The sequence below is a fragment of the Mirounga angustirostris genome, unplaced genomic scaffold (genome assembly GCF_029215605.1).
Source record: "Mirounga angustirostris isolate CCGP_5_RB_7025 unplaced genomic scaffold, mMirAng1.0.hap1 SCAF_5, whole genome shotgun sequence".
NCBI lineage: Eukaryota > Metazoa > Chordata > Mammalia > Carnivora > Phocidae > Mirounga > Mirounga angustirostris.
In genome coordinates this window covers 158,066,643-158,083,824 of record NW_026991713.1, presented here as the reverse complement: position 1 = coordinate 158,083,824, position 17,182 = coordinate 158,066,643, and the positions used below count along the sequence as shown (strand labels likewise).

The 17,182-nt window shown below is 55.8% G+C and overlaps 1 protein-coding gene across 1 annotated transcript in view; it reads right to left on the bottom strand.

Moving 5' to 3' along the window:
- Positions 1–1,514: 1,514 nt before the first annotated feature.
- The window catches only part of SCNN1B (sodium channel epithelial 1 subunit beta), a 56,943-nt gene continuing 41,275 nt past the window's right edge, over positions 1,515–17,182 (bottom strand). Inside the window, exons 5-13 of the mRNA XM_045871834.2 lie at positions 10,927–11,030; positions 8,540–8,703; positions 8,210–8,317; positions 5,900–6,017; positions 4,839–4,914; positions 4,660–4,717; positions 3,951–4,012; positions 2,652–2,727; positions 1,515–2,416 (exon numbers count right to left, since the gene is read on the bottom strand). Coding sequence (XP_045727790.1) covers positions 2,036–2,416; positions 2,652–2,727; positions 3,951–4,012; positions 4,660–4,717; positions 4,839–4,914; positions 5,900–6,017; positions 8,210–8,317; positions 8,540–8,703; positions 10,927–11,030 — 1,147 coding nt within the window. The 3' untranslated portion in view covers positions 1,515–2,035. The remainder of the gene's footprint in view (positions 2,417–2,651; positions 2,728–3,950; positions 4,013–4,659; positions 4,718–4,838; positions 4,915–5,899; positions 6,018–8,209; positions 8,318–8,539; positions 8,704–10,926; positions 11,031–17,182) is intronic.

Here is a 17,182-nt window from a genome sequence, read left to right as displayed (position 1 = left end):
GGATGAGGCTGGAGTTTTACCTTCATCACTTACTGGAAGAGTGACCTGGAGCATATGACTTCACCTCTCTGAGTCTCAACTTACTTACCCTTAAGATGGGATGGTAATACTTCTCAGTCATTCTGAGAATTAATTGGAAAAAGACTTGCAAAGCACTTGGCCTGATAAGTGTGTGTTAAGTGTTTGATACAATGTAGCCATTGTTTGATGATAACAACAACTAATAATAGTGTGATGACAACTATCACTAATAATAAAAGTAGTAGTCATGGGAGTTATTGTAACCACCAAGAACTGGACTCCAGCCTGCAGACCCGCCTGACCCTGAGCTGGGAAACCATCTTCGCCCAGGCCCTCCCCACACAATCCCTCCCAATGCTGCCTTTGGCTGGAGTGGCACCAAGTCTGTGGCACCGCCTTCCCCCACAGGTGCCACTGTGGGCACTTAATGGGAGGCCTGCTTGTTTGCCTTTCCAGCCGAGGACCCAGGCGTTCTCTGCCAGCAGGGCTGGGCCCTCGGACGTCCAGGCTCTACAGTCAGAGCTGCTTCGCGACTGGGGCAGGCAGGTGGTCAGCTCCCTGCACCTGGCAGGCCCCATTCTTCTTTGGAAACAGCTGCCTGGCCTCTCTTTGGAGAGCCATCAGGGTTCCCATACTTAGCAACTAAAACTACAGGACACTCCGTTAAATTTGAATTTCAGAAAAACAACAAATGATTTTATTAACGTAATGTGTCCCGGATACCTCTTAATTTTAAAAACATTTTTGTTCAGAGAGCAAGCGCACATGCATGCATGGGTGGCGGAGGGACAGAGGGAGAAGGAGAGAGAATCTGAAGCAGACTCCACACTGAGAGAGGAGCCCCATACAGGGCTCAGTCTCATGACTCTCAGACCATGACCTGAGCCGAAAGCAAGAGTTGGTCGCTCAACCTACTGAGCCACCCAGACACCCGTCCCAAATATTACGCAGATGTACTGATACTAAAAAATCAATTCGTTGTTTATCTGAAATTCGTATTTACCTTGAGGGCCTGTATTTTATCTGGCAATGCTTGGAGCCATGTCCCCACCCCCCGGGGGCCATGTGATTCTGCTGGGGGTCACCTGGCCTCAGGTATGGGCAGGGTCTGACCAATCCAAGCAGCCTATCATGCTGATTGGTTCAGAGATATGCATGTGACCCAATCAGTGACCAGTGAGAGTCAGCCTGGGAACTTGCAGAGACAACTGGGGAAGAGGTACTTCTCCTAGATGTTTGCTGAGCTGGAGACACGGTGAGTTCGGACTCACAGGCAGGCTTTCAGTGTGAGGAGAGCCCGAGGAAAGCAGAGCCCGAGAGACACTCTTTGAGCTGCTTGAGATTCTTTCACTTAAGCCAGCTTGAGTCTTACTATTTGTCTCTGTCCTTGCAACCCAAAGTAGTACGGTGGATGGCACTGAGTAAGTCACAAGCCCACTTGTGCACCAGCGCACTCCAACTGCCCCATCCGACAAAGAACAAAGCTCAGCTCTATGTGTTCTACTTTTATTTTCTAGAACAAAACTCAGGCCACCTGGCAGCAGGCCCCCCCACCCCGCCCCTGGGCCTGATGCTCTTCCTGCTCTCCACAGTTGCTGCCTTCACTAAACCCATTGGCAGAGGTCAGCCAAGGCCAGGACAGAAAACATTCTGAGGACAGACAGCACAGCATGACCAGCTGTTTGTCTCAGGAGCAGACGGTGAGTGGCACTGGGAAAAAACTAGCCTGTTTGCATAGGACAGTGTTCCAGGGTCTCTGGAGCCAAGCTGGGGACGTCCCAGCCAAGGATCAGGTCAGGTTGGGGATGTGGGCAGGAACCAAATGAGTACACATTACCCACATCTGTACCCACACCGTGACCCTACAGAGCCCTTGGCCTGGGACTGGCCAGGAGCTGCTGGTCTCTCTGTTGAGGGACACACATAGACTGTGGCCTCAGATTCCCATCATCCTGGCCCTTTGGAGAGAGCACCCCAGAGTGAAGCCTGGGGCCATGATGTCGGCTTCTTGGGTCTAGATGGCATCGCCCTCACTGTCAGACTCGATGACGTCCAGCGGCTGCAGACGGAGGGAGTCATAGTTGGGAGGTGGGGTGCCCGGGATGGGCAGGGTCTGCTCATCAGGGTAGGTCCCAGGGTCGGGGCCAGGCCTGGCCACATCAGGCTGGAAGCCAAAGTTGGTGTGAGCCTCCACCAGCTCAGCCACGGTGGGCGGCGGGCCAGCATAGCAAGCCTGGGCCCGCCTCTGCCGCAGGCTCTTGGCGAAGGCCACCAGCTTGATGATGGTGATCCACACAAAGTCGATGAGGATCTCTCCGAATTCGATGAGGCACAGCACCGAGCCCCCCATCCAGAAGCCAAACTGGCCGCCCAGGTTTGAAAGCAGCCAAACAATCTGTGGGGAGCAGAGGGTGCATGGCCTGGTGGGGGTCGGGCCACAGATTCCTGCCTTGAGCCCTGCCTCACGGCTTCCCCGGAGAGGGGCTGTTGGCCAGGAAGGGGGACAGGGTGACCATCTCAACCCAGGGAAACCATTCTAATTTCCGTTGGGCTCGGGACTCGACCCACCCTCAGGGTGCAGGGTGGAGGGGCAGCAGGGAGGGCTGAGAGTCGGGAGCCCCCAGACTCACGTTATTGGCTGCTGACTCCTCAATGGTGCGATAGTTGAATTCTTGGAAGTAGATGTTGAGCTTGACGACTCCCTTCCTGTAGAAGCAGCAAGAAGGACTGGTGCCCCCTCCCCGGGACATGCTTGTGCGTGCACGTGTATGCACACACACACACACACACACACACACACGAGAGATAGCCAAGGGGCAGTCCTCTGCCTTGAGCTTCTCACATGTCCACTCCCAGGAGGGGTGAGGTCCAAGCAAGAGCCCAAAGTGCAGCCCTTCCTGTCCCCTCTGGGCCTTGGGGCCACGAAGAGCATCTCTGCCCAGCATCCTTCCTGGGGGCCCCGAGGACTGCCTCTGAGCTCCCCTCTCCCACCCCCCGGGGGGCCCAGCCCATACACAGTAGGCTCTGGATAGAGTCCTAAGCCTTGCTTCTTTATCAGGGGACCTGGGGCACAGAGAGTTGGCCAAGTGGGCTTGCCCTTTGCACCCAATAGTCCTCAGAAAAGTTATGCTCTCTCACACCTCCAGTCTTCTGGCTGAGCATCTTTGCCTCTTCTTATTTGAACAGTTCCTGCTCCTCCTTGGAGAGTTAGCTCAAGTGTCACTCCTTCTACAGACCTCCCTTATCTCTCAGGCAGATAGCTTCTTCCCTGCTGTGCTCCCAAAGGAAGGGTCTTACACAGACTCTCACCACCATAAGCCCTGTTGGCATATTTCTGTTCTCTAGACTGGAGCTTCCCAAGAATATGGACCTGTGTCTTTTCTGTGCTCAATTCATGTTTGTGTTTGATGGGTGGAAAGATGGAGAAATGGGTGGAGGATAAGTGGATGGATGGATGAGTGGAAGGATGGATGAGTGGATGATGCGGGGATGAATGGCTGGATGGGTGAATGGATATAGATGGATGGGAGGAAAATTAGAGGGATGATGGATGGATGGATGGATGGATGGATGGATGGATGGATGGATGGATGGATGGATGGATAGACAAGCAAATGGATAGATGGATGGGTGGAAGGATGGATGAATAATGGAGGAACAAATGGGTGGATGGGTGGGTGGATGGATGGATGGGTGGGTGGGTGAACAGGTGACATGGAAGAATAGGCTGTCCTTGGGAAGTGGTAGACCCTGAATTCCATTAGCTGGCTTCTCTCTCATTCCCAGTGCCTCATCCTTCAGGCCTCCTCCTGGATCTGACCAGCGTGAGAAGGTGTCTGAGGAGCTGCCCTATATCCAAACCCCTCCCTTGGGGCTCTGGTTCCTCCCATTTTCTGCATTCCCCAGGCCCATCCAGACTCTAGGCTCACCTGTTCAAGGTGATATTGGTGCTTTGGTCCCGCTCCTGAGACAGGACGTGGAAAATCCAATCCTGGAATCCAAGAAGTCAGCTGAAAAAAAATGGCACCTCCAGCACCCCCTCCCAATCATGGGCCCTGCTACGGGTCGGGGACACAGCCCCAAAGCTTCCCGAAGGCCCAGGGATGGTGTGTTGGCACAGAGAGGAGGAAGGTAATGGTGCCCCCTGGCTGCTGCTGTTGGGAGAAGGCCTTCTGGGCTCCAGACACGTCCCCCAGATGCCCAGCCATCTTGCGCCGCCTCTTTCCCACCTCTGGCCCTTGCAGGTGCTGTCCCTCTGCCTGGATCCTCCTCCCCAGCCCTGCCCAGGCCAGCTCAGCTCCTCCTGCCACTTTCACTCAAACGTCATCTTTGCAGGGAGGTCTTCCCTGACCACTCTGTCTAAAGGGGTTTCCCCTGGTTACTCTGCGCTCATCCTGTCTACTTCGTGCCATTATCACACTTTGAAATGATCTAATTTCCGCATGTTGTCTGTCTCCCCCACTAGAATGTAAGCTCCCTGAGAGCAAAGGGCTGTGCTTCTCTCCTTCACTGCTGTGTCCCCAGCACAGCGCCTTGGGAGACATGGCTGGAGGGACAGACAGCGTGCAGACCTGTGCCCAGACCTGTCCCCCAGCCCAAAGGTGGGCGGCCAGGAGCTTGGCCACTCCACCACCTCACCTCAGACGCCTCAGAAGGCCAGTCGGCCATGGAAATGGTCATCTTGTACTGGGTGTCACTGGAAGAGAGAAGGCAGCTCTGTGGCTGTCGCTGTCCTTGCTAGCACTGCTCCCCACCCCTGTCCCCCGAGTCTCCGCACCCCCCACCCCCGTCCCCCAGTCTTGATGCCCCCCACTCACTTGCAGGACTCCTTGCACATGTTGATGCAGGTTTCCCTCTGGGCCACGCTCATGCACAGGTGCGAGTAACAATAGGCTGAGCAAGATGGGTGGGGGGAGGGGTGAGACTTAAGGGAGGGGATTTCTAGATGTTTTCCTCTCCCCCTTTGAGCCTCCGGCTGCCCCCTGCCCTCCTGGCCATGGCCACCCAAGGCCGATGGTTCGGTGGGAGGGGGCACTGTTTCTGCCCAAGCTCTCCTGCCATGGAGGGTCATCCCTTCCCCTGCCCCTGCACCCCCGATGTCCAGCCATTTCGCCCCAGCCTGGCCTGGGGGAGTCTCTCCCCAGACAGCCCAGACTCAGCTCAGCAGGACGAGAGCAGCTTTCCCTCTGTCATCCCCACTCAGGGCTGGGGGTCAGGGAGATGGAGTCATGCATGAAGGGATGGGTGGTCCAAAGGGATGGTTCCCCCCTCTTGGCTACATATTTCGTTGGTTTTATGAGGTGGTGGGACTCCCCCTGCCTCCGACAACATCCGTCATGTTTGGACGCCAGGGTTCCTCCTTCTGTGGCGTCGGGCCTCAGACTCTTGGAGGCCTCCTCAGTCTCCCTTCCCACCCAGCACCCCACGGAGAGACCCAGTGAGCTCACACACACGGACACGCATGCTGAGGCTCATACGTGTGGCACTGTGGGTGCATGTGCGCATACACCATGTGGGCACACGAACCAGCGTGCACAGATGAAAACGCTGGAAGCCATCCACGCCCATGTGTGAACACACGTGCAGACCTGGTCCCGAGTTTTGTGCATTAAGACACGAGCATACAAATGCCCTCTCCCATGTGCGCACACACATGTGCCCTCGCCAGCCGCTGCACGCCAAGCTCATGCGTGTGCAGGCATTTACGGGGCACACATACACAGGAGGGAGGGGGCCTAGGGCGGAGCGGGCTGCAGGCCATGGAGGCGCAGGCCTGGCCCCACCCCCAGCCCTGCTGAGGACGTGGAGCTCTGCCCCTGGCTTTGCGGTCAGAGCCCCAGCCGGCCCTGGGCGCCAGTGCCCGGGACTCTGCACTCACCCCAGTCTGGGAACTCGCGGTTGTTGCAGTATCTCTCCCCATGGGGCAGTGGGTACAGGAAGTGGGCACAGCTGCAGTTCTGGATCATGTGCTCTTGGAAGCAGGAGCGAATACAGGCCTGCGGTGGGAGGGTGGGAGAACACAGCCGTGACTGCGGTGCCCCGTCCCTCCCCGGGGTAGGGGCCCCGGGGGAGATAATGCCAAGGCCCGGGGAGCCGGGGAGCCAGGGAGCCAGGGGAGGAGTCTCCCCGGCTGAGGAGCTGCGCCTCGTGGCCCCTGCAGCCAGGGCGTGGCTGTCCTGCTCAGTGCCTGGTCCCCACAGAGGGACTCAGACCAGACCCAGCTCTCTGAGGACCCCACCTTGCAGAGCCGGGGCCCCAAACAGGACATGGGGAGGGGTGGCTTGGTCCCAATACTGTAGCCAACCTTCGATAGGTCTCATTAACAGGGCTGCCAGCCTTGATGGAGCAGAGTGTCCCCTCGTGGGGGCAGGGGGAGGAAGAGTGGGTTTGGCGCCTTGGGGACTGCGGAGGATGACTCTCTACTCGTGCTGGGGTTTCAGGTAACCCCAGCCTGGTTCCAGTGCACTCGGAGGCCAATTGCGGTCACTCACGGGTGGAGCAGGGTGACAGTCGCCCCTGTGGGCTAAGGTCAGGAGAGCCTGGCACCGCATGGGGAATGGAAGTGGCTGGTACTCCTGTGTCTCCGCTTGTCCCAGCTTCCCGAGTCCTGCGTGTGGAGGAGCCCTCGCTCCAACCCTTGCTATCCCCTGCTCTGGGCTCTGCCCCACCGGCCACCAAGCCAGCCTGCTCCGTCCCAGCTACTCCCACTCCCGGCGCTGCTTCTTCGCAGCCTAGCAGGCCCTGTCCTGTTCTCCCTGATAGGGCTGTGGTCTCCCTGCGGGCCCAGCCGGGAGGAGCAGAGCGGGGGCGAGGGGGCCAGCGGGGTCCAACAAGGAGCTCTGACTTTGGGCCGGGGTCTCGCATTCTTCCAGGCCTCACCGTCTCACCCGGAAAGGAGGAGTCCTCTCTAGGCCCCACGACAGAGGCCGGGGGGTTGGGGGATGCAAGCAGAGCACCCAACCAGGGCCTGGGTCTTTGCCAAGGTCTCTGGCCAGAGGGGCGGCTGCACCGGATGAAGCAAGAACTGAGCTTTTTCTGGAATGAGGTCTCTAAGGCTGAGCCTGATGGATGCCTCTGTGGCCTCCCTCTCCATGCTCCCCACCTCCCTGTGCTGCCTGGCTGTCTGTCTATCCCTTCATTAGCTCGGAAGCTTCCCAAAGTCCCCCACTGCAGGCAGAAGCCCCTCCAGATAGAAGGCAGCCAAACCAGCTGGGTCAGGGTGTGGGGCGCCCAGGTCAGCGGGACAGGGTGGGCGGTGTGTGTGGGGGGGGTTTCCAGGCAAAAGGGAAGCCCATGCCATGCTCAGGGCTAGCAGGCACAGAGGCAGGCCCTATACTGCCCCCCGTCATGCCTCAGCTTCCTTATCTGCCAAGGCCGCCCGGGCTGGGGAAGAAGTGTCAGCCAGGGGTCACGGTCGTCACCTGTGCGGAGACTTTAGACGGTTTTCTCCACTGGGGCTGGGTCTCGGGACAGGCCCCCCGGGCTGCCCTTGGAGGTCACGGTGAGAGGGAAGCCCCAGCTGCAGCAAGGGAGATCGAGGCCGGATACAAAGAGGGACTTCTCAGCTAAGTCAATGAGGCCTTTGTACTGGGGCCTGTACACCCTGATTTCCTCCTTCCTCGTAATATTACCTACATCTTAGCATCGCTGTGAGGATTAAATGAATCCCTGTATGTAAAGCACCTGCAACAGGGCCTGCCTAGCACGTGATGAGCCTGCTCCTCTCCGTATATTAGTACTTATAACAAGTAAATCATATATACATATATATATATGATAAATGCTATTATTAGTATATTAATAAATGCTACTACCACCCTGTGGGGTGTAGACAGGATCACAGGATGATGTAACACGGGCCAGCCCTTAGCACAGCATCTCTCCCACATAAGCGTTCTTTTTGGGAGACCCCAGAGTGAGATCCGTGTGTTTTGGGCATCCCCACGGGCACAACTGCTGAGTGGGGACGAGCAGTGGCCGGCCCCGGGCCCTGGTAGGCACCCAGGGACGGGACTGGCTCCCCAGCCCCAAAGGCCACAAAACCCACCAAACCGCCCTGTGGTCACCCACAAAAATCCGGTACAGCCCGTCCTGCCAGGACCAGCTCCCCCAGAGCCCTGAGGCCTCGGGCCTGGTAGATGCAGACTGCCAGGGTCCCCGGAGCCCGGGGCCCGCGCTGTCTTCCCACCTGGATAGAGTAGGTCGTGTTGTAGTCGCTGTAGAGGTTCCGTACGGGGACATCGGAGCCGTTCACGGTGCACTGGCTGTAGGGCTCCCCCTTGCGCTCCAGCTTGTCCTGTGTGCGGAGAGGTTGCTCCGTGTGTGCCTCCCTCCCAGCAAGCACCACGGGGGTCGGTGGGGATGCCACGGGCCCCAGTAGGTGCCAGAGCGTGCCCACCTTCCGCCAGAGCATGCTGGCCCTGGTCGGGGTTCCAGCCCGAAGACAAGGCGGGAATGGGCCGCGAGGGAAGCTTCCACCCTCAGCCCCCCTCCGGCTGCCCTCGGGCTGTGGCCATACCACCAGCACCCCGATGGATGTCTCTGTCCCTGACATGGCGTAGATGCCCTCGTCTTTGATGAAGGGGTAGGACCTCTGCCCATGAAGCAGCAGGCGGGCACCGGCCGTGGACGTGAGGAAGGGCACGTAGTCCTCCTGGCCTATGTCCAGGATCAGCTTCAGGCCTGTGGGAAGGTGGGGCCGAGGGCTGCCTCAGTTCGCTCCCCAACACACCCACCTGTCCGGGCCCCCTCCCCACCCAGCTAAGGAGACCTCTAGGGCCCACGCAGGAAGCTGGCTGCCCCTCAAGAAAATTGAGACTTCTTGCCTTCTCCAAGGCCCCCTTCCTAGCCCAAGCCACCCTGCCTCTCCCTCCCCCCCAAGCCCTGCAAGCTCTTTCCACATGGCAGGTAGGTCCAGGGGTGCAGGACTGCCCTGCTCCACCTGAAATCTTAGGAGTCCTCGTTCTCATCATTCAATCCCTGTTGGCTTCCGTGCTCCTTGCTGCTGCTGGGCCTTCGCAAATGTTATTCCCTCAAGAATGCTGTTTCCTTTCTTTGGGATCATGTCCCCGCCCCCTTTACCCTTCACCTAGAACCTCCTGCTCTTCCTTTGGATCTCAGCCCAAGTGTCACTTCCTCCAGAAGCCTTCCCTGACTACCAAGACTAGGTCTCCTAGCTCTGGAAATATTCCTCCCAAGTACATACCTCACTTATATGAATCTTTTATTGTCTGTCTTCCATCCCCCCCTCCCCGGATGGTTCCCTTCTTGAGGGCAGAGACTAGACCCCATATCTTAGGCACCACCATAGGGCCATGCTGAGTGGCTAGGACAACAGGCTAGCATTCATCGAGCACCTGCTACGTGCTGAGTGCTGGGCCAAGTGCTTTATTATGCATGATCTCACTGGTGCTCACAAGAGCAAAGGTATTATTATAATCCCCGTTTTACAGGTGAGCAAACTGAGGCACAGAGAAGGGAAAGGACTTGTCCAGGGTCACCCAGCAAAGAAGGGGCATTGTTGGGGTTCTAACACAGGCAGCTGAGCTCCTTGGTCCTAATCATCTGCCCCTGTGAAGCAAGGTGAGGTGACCGGCGCCTCTGTGATACACAGTGACCTCAGGGGCTCAGGGGCTGGGTGATGGGCGGTCAGCATCCCCTCTGGGCCCCTCTTGACCAACAGCCCTGAGACTTAGAATGACAGCCTGCCTCCCAGAGGCTGGGGAGGCCAGAAGCTGTGGGGTAGGGGAGGGAGGATCGCCGAAGCCATCCTGAGGCCACCATGAGTCTTTCCCCAGCGACGGGCCAACACAGTGGCCTCTCTCTCTCATCGACCGCTTCTCGCTCTGTTTACTCCTTCACCCCCTCTCTGTCTCATTCAAGAACCGCATCGCAATGAGGCTCAGTAAGAGTATGAGCTCTGCTACAGGTCAGCTGGGTGCTCTTGGGCAAGTTCTTTAAGCCTCCAAAGAATATTCAGCATATACTGAGCACGTAGGACATGCTAGCCACTGTGCTAAGCGGGTGACGGCCTCATGTCACAATGATACCGTGCAGCGCACACAATAGGCTCTCCTAGGCTATCGTATACTGTTTTTGAACGGGGAAGCCACGGCTTCCAGAAGGTCAGTCTTGAGCTCAGGCTCACCCGGGGGGTCAGTGGTGGAGCTGGGGTTTCCCCCGGGGCCCAGGAGCTTGGGCTCAGCAGCAAAATGGGAGCACTGGTCCCTAGCCCAGGCATTGATGGGAGCTCTGGGAGGATCATAAAGGAGATTTGCAATTTTCTAGCATTCGTGGGTCCTGCTCAGGGAAGCTATAGTTTAACATTTACCAAGGTCAAAATGACTCCATCAAAACCTCAGAGGCTCTATTTCCACCCTGAGTGGCACACGTTGTACATCTCCTTTGTTAAATAATCAAAAAGGAGCATTCCAAACATAAAGGAAAAACAAACAAACAAACACTGTTTGCCATAAAATCAAAGTCATACAGCCTTGCACGCACTAAAAACATAGGATAAAGTCTGTCACTTTCTGGAACGGCCTTGGTCATGATGGTTTGTAACCCTTTATGTAAAAACCATATATAATCCTGCTCCAAACATTTCTTTCCTGAAGCACTCTCTTCCTCGTGAAGACTGTGTATCACCAGCAGCTCTCCTAACTTGGGTTCCAATAAAACTCTTCCTTTCTTTTTAAAAATTTAAAGGGGTTGTTCATTTTGCAGGGACAATGGAACGGCTCCCCGCACACAGAAGAGGCCCAACTGTGGCCGCCCCTCTGTGGGCCACCTCCTATCTAATCCCGGCCCTCCCCCTTGACAGCTCGTGGTCACTGGGTCTTCTAGCCCCACGAGGTGGGGATTTCAAGCCCCATGGCTCCAGCCCCAGGATGAACCAAGACTTACCAAACTCAGCTCCAGGGTTGGCAGAAGGGAGCGCCTTCTCTGTCATGCCCCAGTTGAATATGTAGCAGTTGCCATAATCCGGGTGGAAGATGGATGTGAAGTTCCTAAAAGAAACACTATCAGCCAGAGAGCAGGACCCACCCCAGCCGGTGCCTCTCTGACCATCTGCTGTCCAGGACGCATAGCGGAGAGGAGCCGCAGAACCCAGCCAGGTGTGCTGGGTAAGCCCGGAACTCAGAGAGGGAAGTGGCTGACATGGTGGGTTGGAGAGGGCATGAATCAGGAGAGGGCCCCCCAGAGGCCGAGGAAGGACACAGCTTTATAAGGAGGCGTGTGGGACCCTATACAGCGTTCTCTCTTACGTACTGGAAATGTTTCCTAAGGAAGTAAGTCAACTACCACAAGAAACGTTTCCATAAAGATGCTCACAGCAGTAGCAATCGTATCCTTTAGTTTCACAGAATTCAGTTAAAAAAAGACTTTTTTGGATATGAAACATTTCAAACACAAAAAAAGTCAAGACAGTGAAGTCCACCACCAGCTTCAAGAATCATCACGGCGGGGCCACTAATGTGCTTCATCTCTACCTGCCCTGCCCCATCTCCCTTCCATATTATTCTCAAGTAAATCTCAGACGTCATGATTTTATCTGTAAACATTTCCAGATGTATTTTGAAAAGTAAGAATTCTTTTTTTTTTTTTAAGATTTTATTTATTTATCTGACAGAGACACAGCGAGAGAGGGAACACAAGCAGGGGGAGTGGGAGTGGGAGAAGCAGGCTTCCCACGGAGCAGGGAGCCCGACACGGGGCTCGATCCCAGGACTCTGGGATCACGACCCAAGCTGAAGGCAGACGCCCAATGACTGAGCCACCCAGGCGCGCAGTAAGAATTCTTTTTAAAATACTGCTATTACAATGTTAAACATAACTAACAAAAATTCCTTAATATTGTTAAATATTCAGTTCAAAGCTCTAACCATCTCCTACATGTCGATTTTTGTTTTTACAATTTATTTGTTTAAATCGGGATCCAAATGAGGTTAACATGTGATTGGTTGATAGGCCTTTCAAGTTTCTTCTAATCTATGGCTCCCTCCGACTTTTTTTTTTCTTGTCATATAGCTGTTAAAACAGTTCTGGTTTGACCCAGCTAATCCTTGGAGAGGCAGTAAATGGATCAACATTTCACACCCCGGATGAATTAATGGCTTTGGGCAACACCCACTGCTGTTGGTAATAAAACATAAAAATCCTCCCCAAACAGGACCGAGCATCTGTCTCTAACCACCATTCAGGAAATACTGGAGACAGACGAACAGGTTCAAAGACACCAAAGAAAAGTCAACCTGCAAAATCCAGACCTTGGGGAATGCAACAGGATAAACACCCCAGTTCCTTCCATAAATACCCTGTGAGAGAGGAAAGGGGACACAACCTACAGATGAACAGAAACTTTAAAGACTTGGGTTGCAATCACAATGTGCTGCCTTTAATTGGATCCTGATTCACACACACAAACAAGCAAAAAGGTAGGACATTTATGAGCGTGGACACGACTGGAGAGTTGATGGTATTGAGGAATTATTGTCAAAAAAATTTTTTTTCAGGTGGGATAATGGCATTGTGGTTTGGTTTAAAAAAAAAAAGCCTTTCTCTCTTGCAGATACGTTCTGAGCTCTTTACGGGTGAAAGACCCTGGAGTCTGGGCTTTGCTGCAGAATGGATGAGAGGGGAAGAGACTCGTGGCTGTGGGATCGGGAGGGCGCGTCCACGTGAGGTCATCGTGCTCTATTCTGTCTGTAAGTGTTCCTCGGGTCTCTGTTAGGAATAGCTTTACAAACGTCTTTGCGTGGTTTTGTTTCGTTTTTCTTGTTTTATTAAAAACAGGAAGGAAGGGGGCTGAGTGCCGAAACAGCCACCGAAATGCAATATTGTCTTCCAAGCCCTGGATTTGGAAACACTGTGCCACTTTTAGGGGCCAGCCCGGTGCTGCATAGTTCTGCGTACATTCGCTCATTCGATCCTCACAGGAACCCCGTGAGGTCAGCTGTTATTTGCCCCAATGTTGAGATTAGGAAGCCATTCCCTCCACCTTTGCGCCCCCCCCATCCCTGCGCTGGCAGAACGAGGTGGGTCCCGGGCAGGCTGTAACATCCAAGCTGGGAGTTGACCCTGGGCAGATGTGAGCGGCTTACTCCATCTCTGGGCTTCAATGTCCTCAATAGTGAAAGGGAAATCAGGAAGAAATCACATTTCTTCACTCCACAAGTGTTTACTGAGGCAGGTGCAGGGTTGGGGACAACTGAGGTGAACAAGAGAGTCCTGCCCTGGGCATTCACTGTGTGGCGGGGGGACCCAGCGTGGCGAGGGCCTCGGAGTAGCGTCCTGTCCATGCTCCCCTTCCAGAACCTGCCTCTGGCTAGTCCTCCTCTCTCCATCGCTGAGGCTCCCCCCGCAACAGGGTTCAAGCCACCAGTGCCCGGCCCTGCGTGCCTCCTGCAGGAGCCTCTGCTACCCCTCTTGTTCTTTTTTTTTTTTTTTCCCTCTTGTTCTAGTAGGATGTTCCTCTGCACAGCGGTCAGGGCGATGGTTTGAACTGTGAGTCGGGCCAGGGTACACCCCTGCTCGGAACCCTCCAGAGGCTCCTCAATGCTCACAGAAGGAAACGCAAACACCCTACGTTGGTTGGTCTTCTCCCCCTTGTCTGTTACACTCCAACAGCATTCCGAGATGTTTCTGAATTCAAGGCCCCTGTGCCCGGAATATTCTCTGACCAGCTGGCCACATAAGTGGCTTCTCCTCATCTTTCAGGATTCACCTGCACTGAGACCACCCCTCCCCGCCGCCCCGCACTCCCCAGGCAGAGTCACCTCCCCACCCAGTTACTTGACCGTTTCTACTTGCTTATTCCCTGATAGCATGCGGTCAAAATCGGAAAGGATCTTTAGGTAACTGCTTGCTTATCAGCAGCCCTCTGCTTTAGAAGGTAAGCCCAGGGAGGGCCGTTGTCTGCCTCAAGGGAGGAAGCATTTAGAGGCTAGGATCCCGGGCCGGGCAGCCAGCCTGCCTGGATTCCAGTTTCGGCTTTGTCACTGCGTGGCTGAGCAGCCTGGCCCGCCCCACCTGTAACGCCGGGATGGTAAGAGCACCCGCCCCACAGGACGAAGGCGAGGGTTGGATGCGAGCACATGGAAATACTCAGCAAGTGCTGGTTGCCACGCTCCCCACTCTGCCCTCAGAGCCTGGCCCACAGTAGACAGACACTCAGTAAATATTTGTTGGGGAAATTAGAATATGTGATAAGCGGACCAACAGAGATAAGCTTGGAGGAGTGACACCTCATTCTCCCTGGGATGTGTGTGGGGGGGTGTGGGGGTCACAGAAGGGTTCTTGGAGGAGGGGAGGCCTGAGCTGAGACTTTTAAGGCTGGCTAAGAGGTAGGCGAGCAGCGTGGAGGGCAGCGAGGAGAAAGGGCACATCGGGTGGGGAGCACAGCTCAGGCAAAGGCCCGGAGGGAAGAAATAGCTCTGGGCGGGTACTAGGGAGTCTCCATCTGTGGAGGATCAGGGCTGGGGCCACAGGAGGAACAGAGCAGGGCAAACCGGCTGAAGCCGGGCACTGTTCTGGAGAGCGAGACCCCGCCCCAGGCGTGTGGGGACACAGTGTTCCCAAGAAGCCGTCTGTCTGCAGCCCAGGAGCAGGCAGCGGCTCAGGACGCAGCCGGATCCCCTCCTGCCCGTGGCTGTGCTCTCTCTCCATCTCACTGTGTGTGCCAACGACCTACTTGTTGGTCATGCCCTTTACTTGGAGAGGCTGCTCTCAGCACCCGCCGACTCTTGCCCCAGAGCCAGGCATTCTTCCCAAAACACCTTCCCGGGACAGGTGTCAGGCATGTGGCCCGAGACCAGGGCAAACCCCCAGAAAAGACCAGAGAGGTAGAGCATCCTGGCAGGAAGCAGGATAACAGCGGTGGTACTGTGTGGTAGGGGTCGGGAAAGGCTTCCCAGGGTGGGAGCTAGTGAGCCGGTCCCTGAAGCAGTAACAACAAGCTACTGCTGCTTATATATGCCTAGATCTTGGTTTCTAAATACCGTTCTCCAATAAAAGGAACCAGGGCTCCTCAGAGAAACGGCTGCTTCTAGAGCTGGGGCATCTGAGGTGCCAGAAAGGAAGGAAGTAGTCAAAAAAAAAAGAGAGAGAGAGAGAGATGGGGACATGTCAAAGAGACGCGAGGAGCTGCTACTGGCCCGAGCTGGAAGAATGTAAGAAAATAAATAATGTGGGATGCGATTACAACCCAAATATACACAAGTCCGTGCCGGTACAAATGAGTGAATAACATGAAGGAACAGAGAGGAGGGAACTCTTCCCCACAGAAGATTTCCAAATAGTCTGTATTCCTGTCTCCGGGAGACCAGGAGCCGAGGCCCCCTGTCCCCGAGTCCCCCCTAGAGTGTGGGCTCAACTTCGCGACTCCTTCCACATGGAAGGGAAGACGGTTACCTGGCGATGAAGAAGGCTGTCCCCCCCTCCCCTGCCCCGTAACCAAGTGAGGAAGGTCAACATCCCAGGTGGTGTCCCTCCCAGCGTACGATGTGATGAGGAGGACACCTCACCTTTGTGCTATTCTTCCCCTAAACCCATCTTACCTGTATAAACCCAAATCAAGGACTTTCTGTAACACACCATATATGTCCTTCCATCCCCACGATAGCCCTATGAGGCCATGTCACGATCCCCATTTTCCAGATGAGAATACTGAGGCCCAGAGAGGCCAAGAAGCGTGCCCAACAGCCCACAGAGCTGGCATCCAAATCCAGGCAGTTTGGCATCAGGGTCCAAATGTGGCTCCTTTTTCCCTAATTACAGCTGCTGCTTCTTGAGCCTTCGCCACGGGCGAGGGACAGAGGATGGAGTCAGAAGGACAGTGCGGAAGCGGGGACGTAGTGTTTGGAGCCCGGCGCTGGGAGGGCCGAGGGAGGCCCGTGTCCTCTGGCCCCGGGTCTGAGGCTGACTCAGGAAGGCAGGTGACAAAGAACAGGCTCGGGAGACATGGGTGGGGAGGGACGATGATGCTCTGGTTTTCTGGTGGCCGAGACTGCCAGCACAGCTGCTCACCAGCTGTGTGACCTCAGAGATGTCACTGAACCTCTCTGGGCCTTCGCTGCCTCCTACAGAATGGGGTGACATAAGAGTACCTTTCTCATGGGCTTGTGGCCACGGTTAAATGAATTTTATACCTGTGAAGTGCTAAGAATAGCACCTGACACATCAGCAGGGCTCAATACATGTTAGCATTATTATTGAATAATGAGTTCCTTATCAAATGTGGGTTTAATGATAATACTAACTATTATTTATTGAGGCCGGCATATCACCTCACTGAACACTCACAATAACCCAGCCAGGTAGGCATGTTATTACCCCATTTCACAGAAGAGGAAAACCGAGGCCCATCGAGGTTAAACTTGTTTAGGGTCACACGGCTTGTAAGACAGGGCAAGGATTTGAACCCGGGGGTCTAACCCCACAGCCCAGCCTTGACCCCCTCGCTAGAGTTACTCCCCAGCCACAGCCACACCACAGAAGCGGCGTGGCCGACGCTGGGTGTTTTGCCTGCCCAACACCATCCGTTCCCCCTTCTCCTCTAACAGCTCCTCCGCTTCTCTTTGGGGGACCCCAGCCCGACTGCTCAGTGAGAAGAGCCCTGGCTGGGGGCCTGGGGGTTAGGTGGGAAAGGGGGGGTCCGTTAGGGTCTGCGGGGATCTACCGTCAGGTCCCTGGGCCCTGAGCGGGGTCCCGGTGTCAGAAGATCGTGGGCGGCTCCCACCTGACCCCCGGCCCCCCTGCCAGGGCTCTTCTCGCTGAGCAGTCGGGCTCCAGGCTTGAAGGCAGAGCCTGACCTCTCTCTCTCCAGCCGAGGGGGCAAAGGTGACGGCGCGGATGTGACACGCCGGTGCATGGGCTGCCTGCAGCCTTCTGGGAGGGCCACCAGGAGCGTCTGGCCAGGGATGCGCTGAGCAAAGGCCACCGGCTGAGAGCGAGGGGTTGGCAGCCAGCCATGCCGCCACCAATGGCAGGACGCGTCCCGTCAGCAGGGGCACCGGCCTGTGCTTTTCCACCTGCGGCCACACCTTTCCAGCTCACGCCATGCGGGCGGCCGGGTGTGCAGCCCCTCTGGCGGACAGCCCTGGATTTCCTGACACGGCCTGCACAGTGCCCGCCCCTGTGCGTTTTGGGGGACACAGGGTCC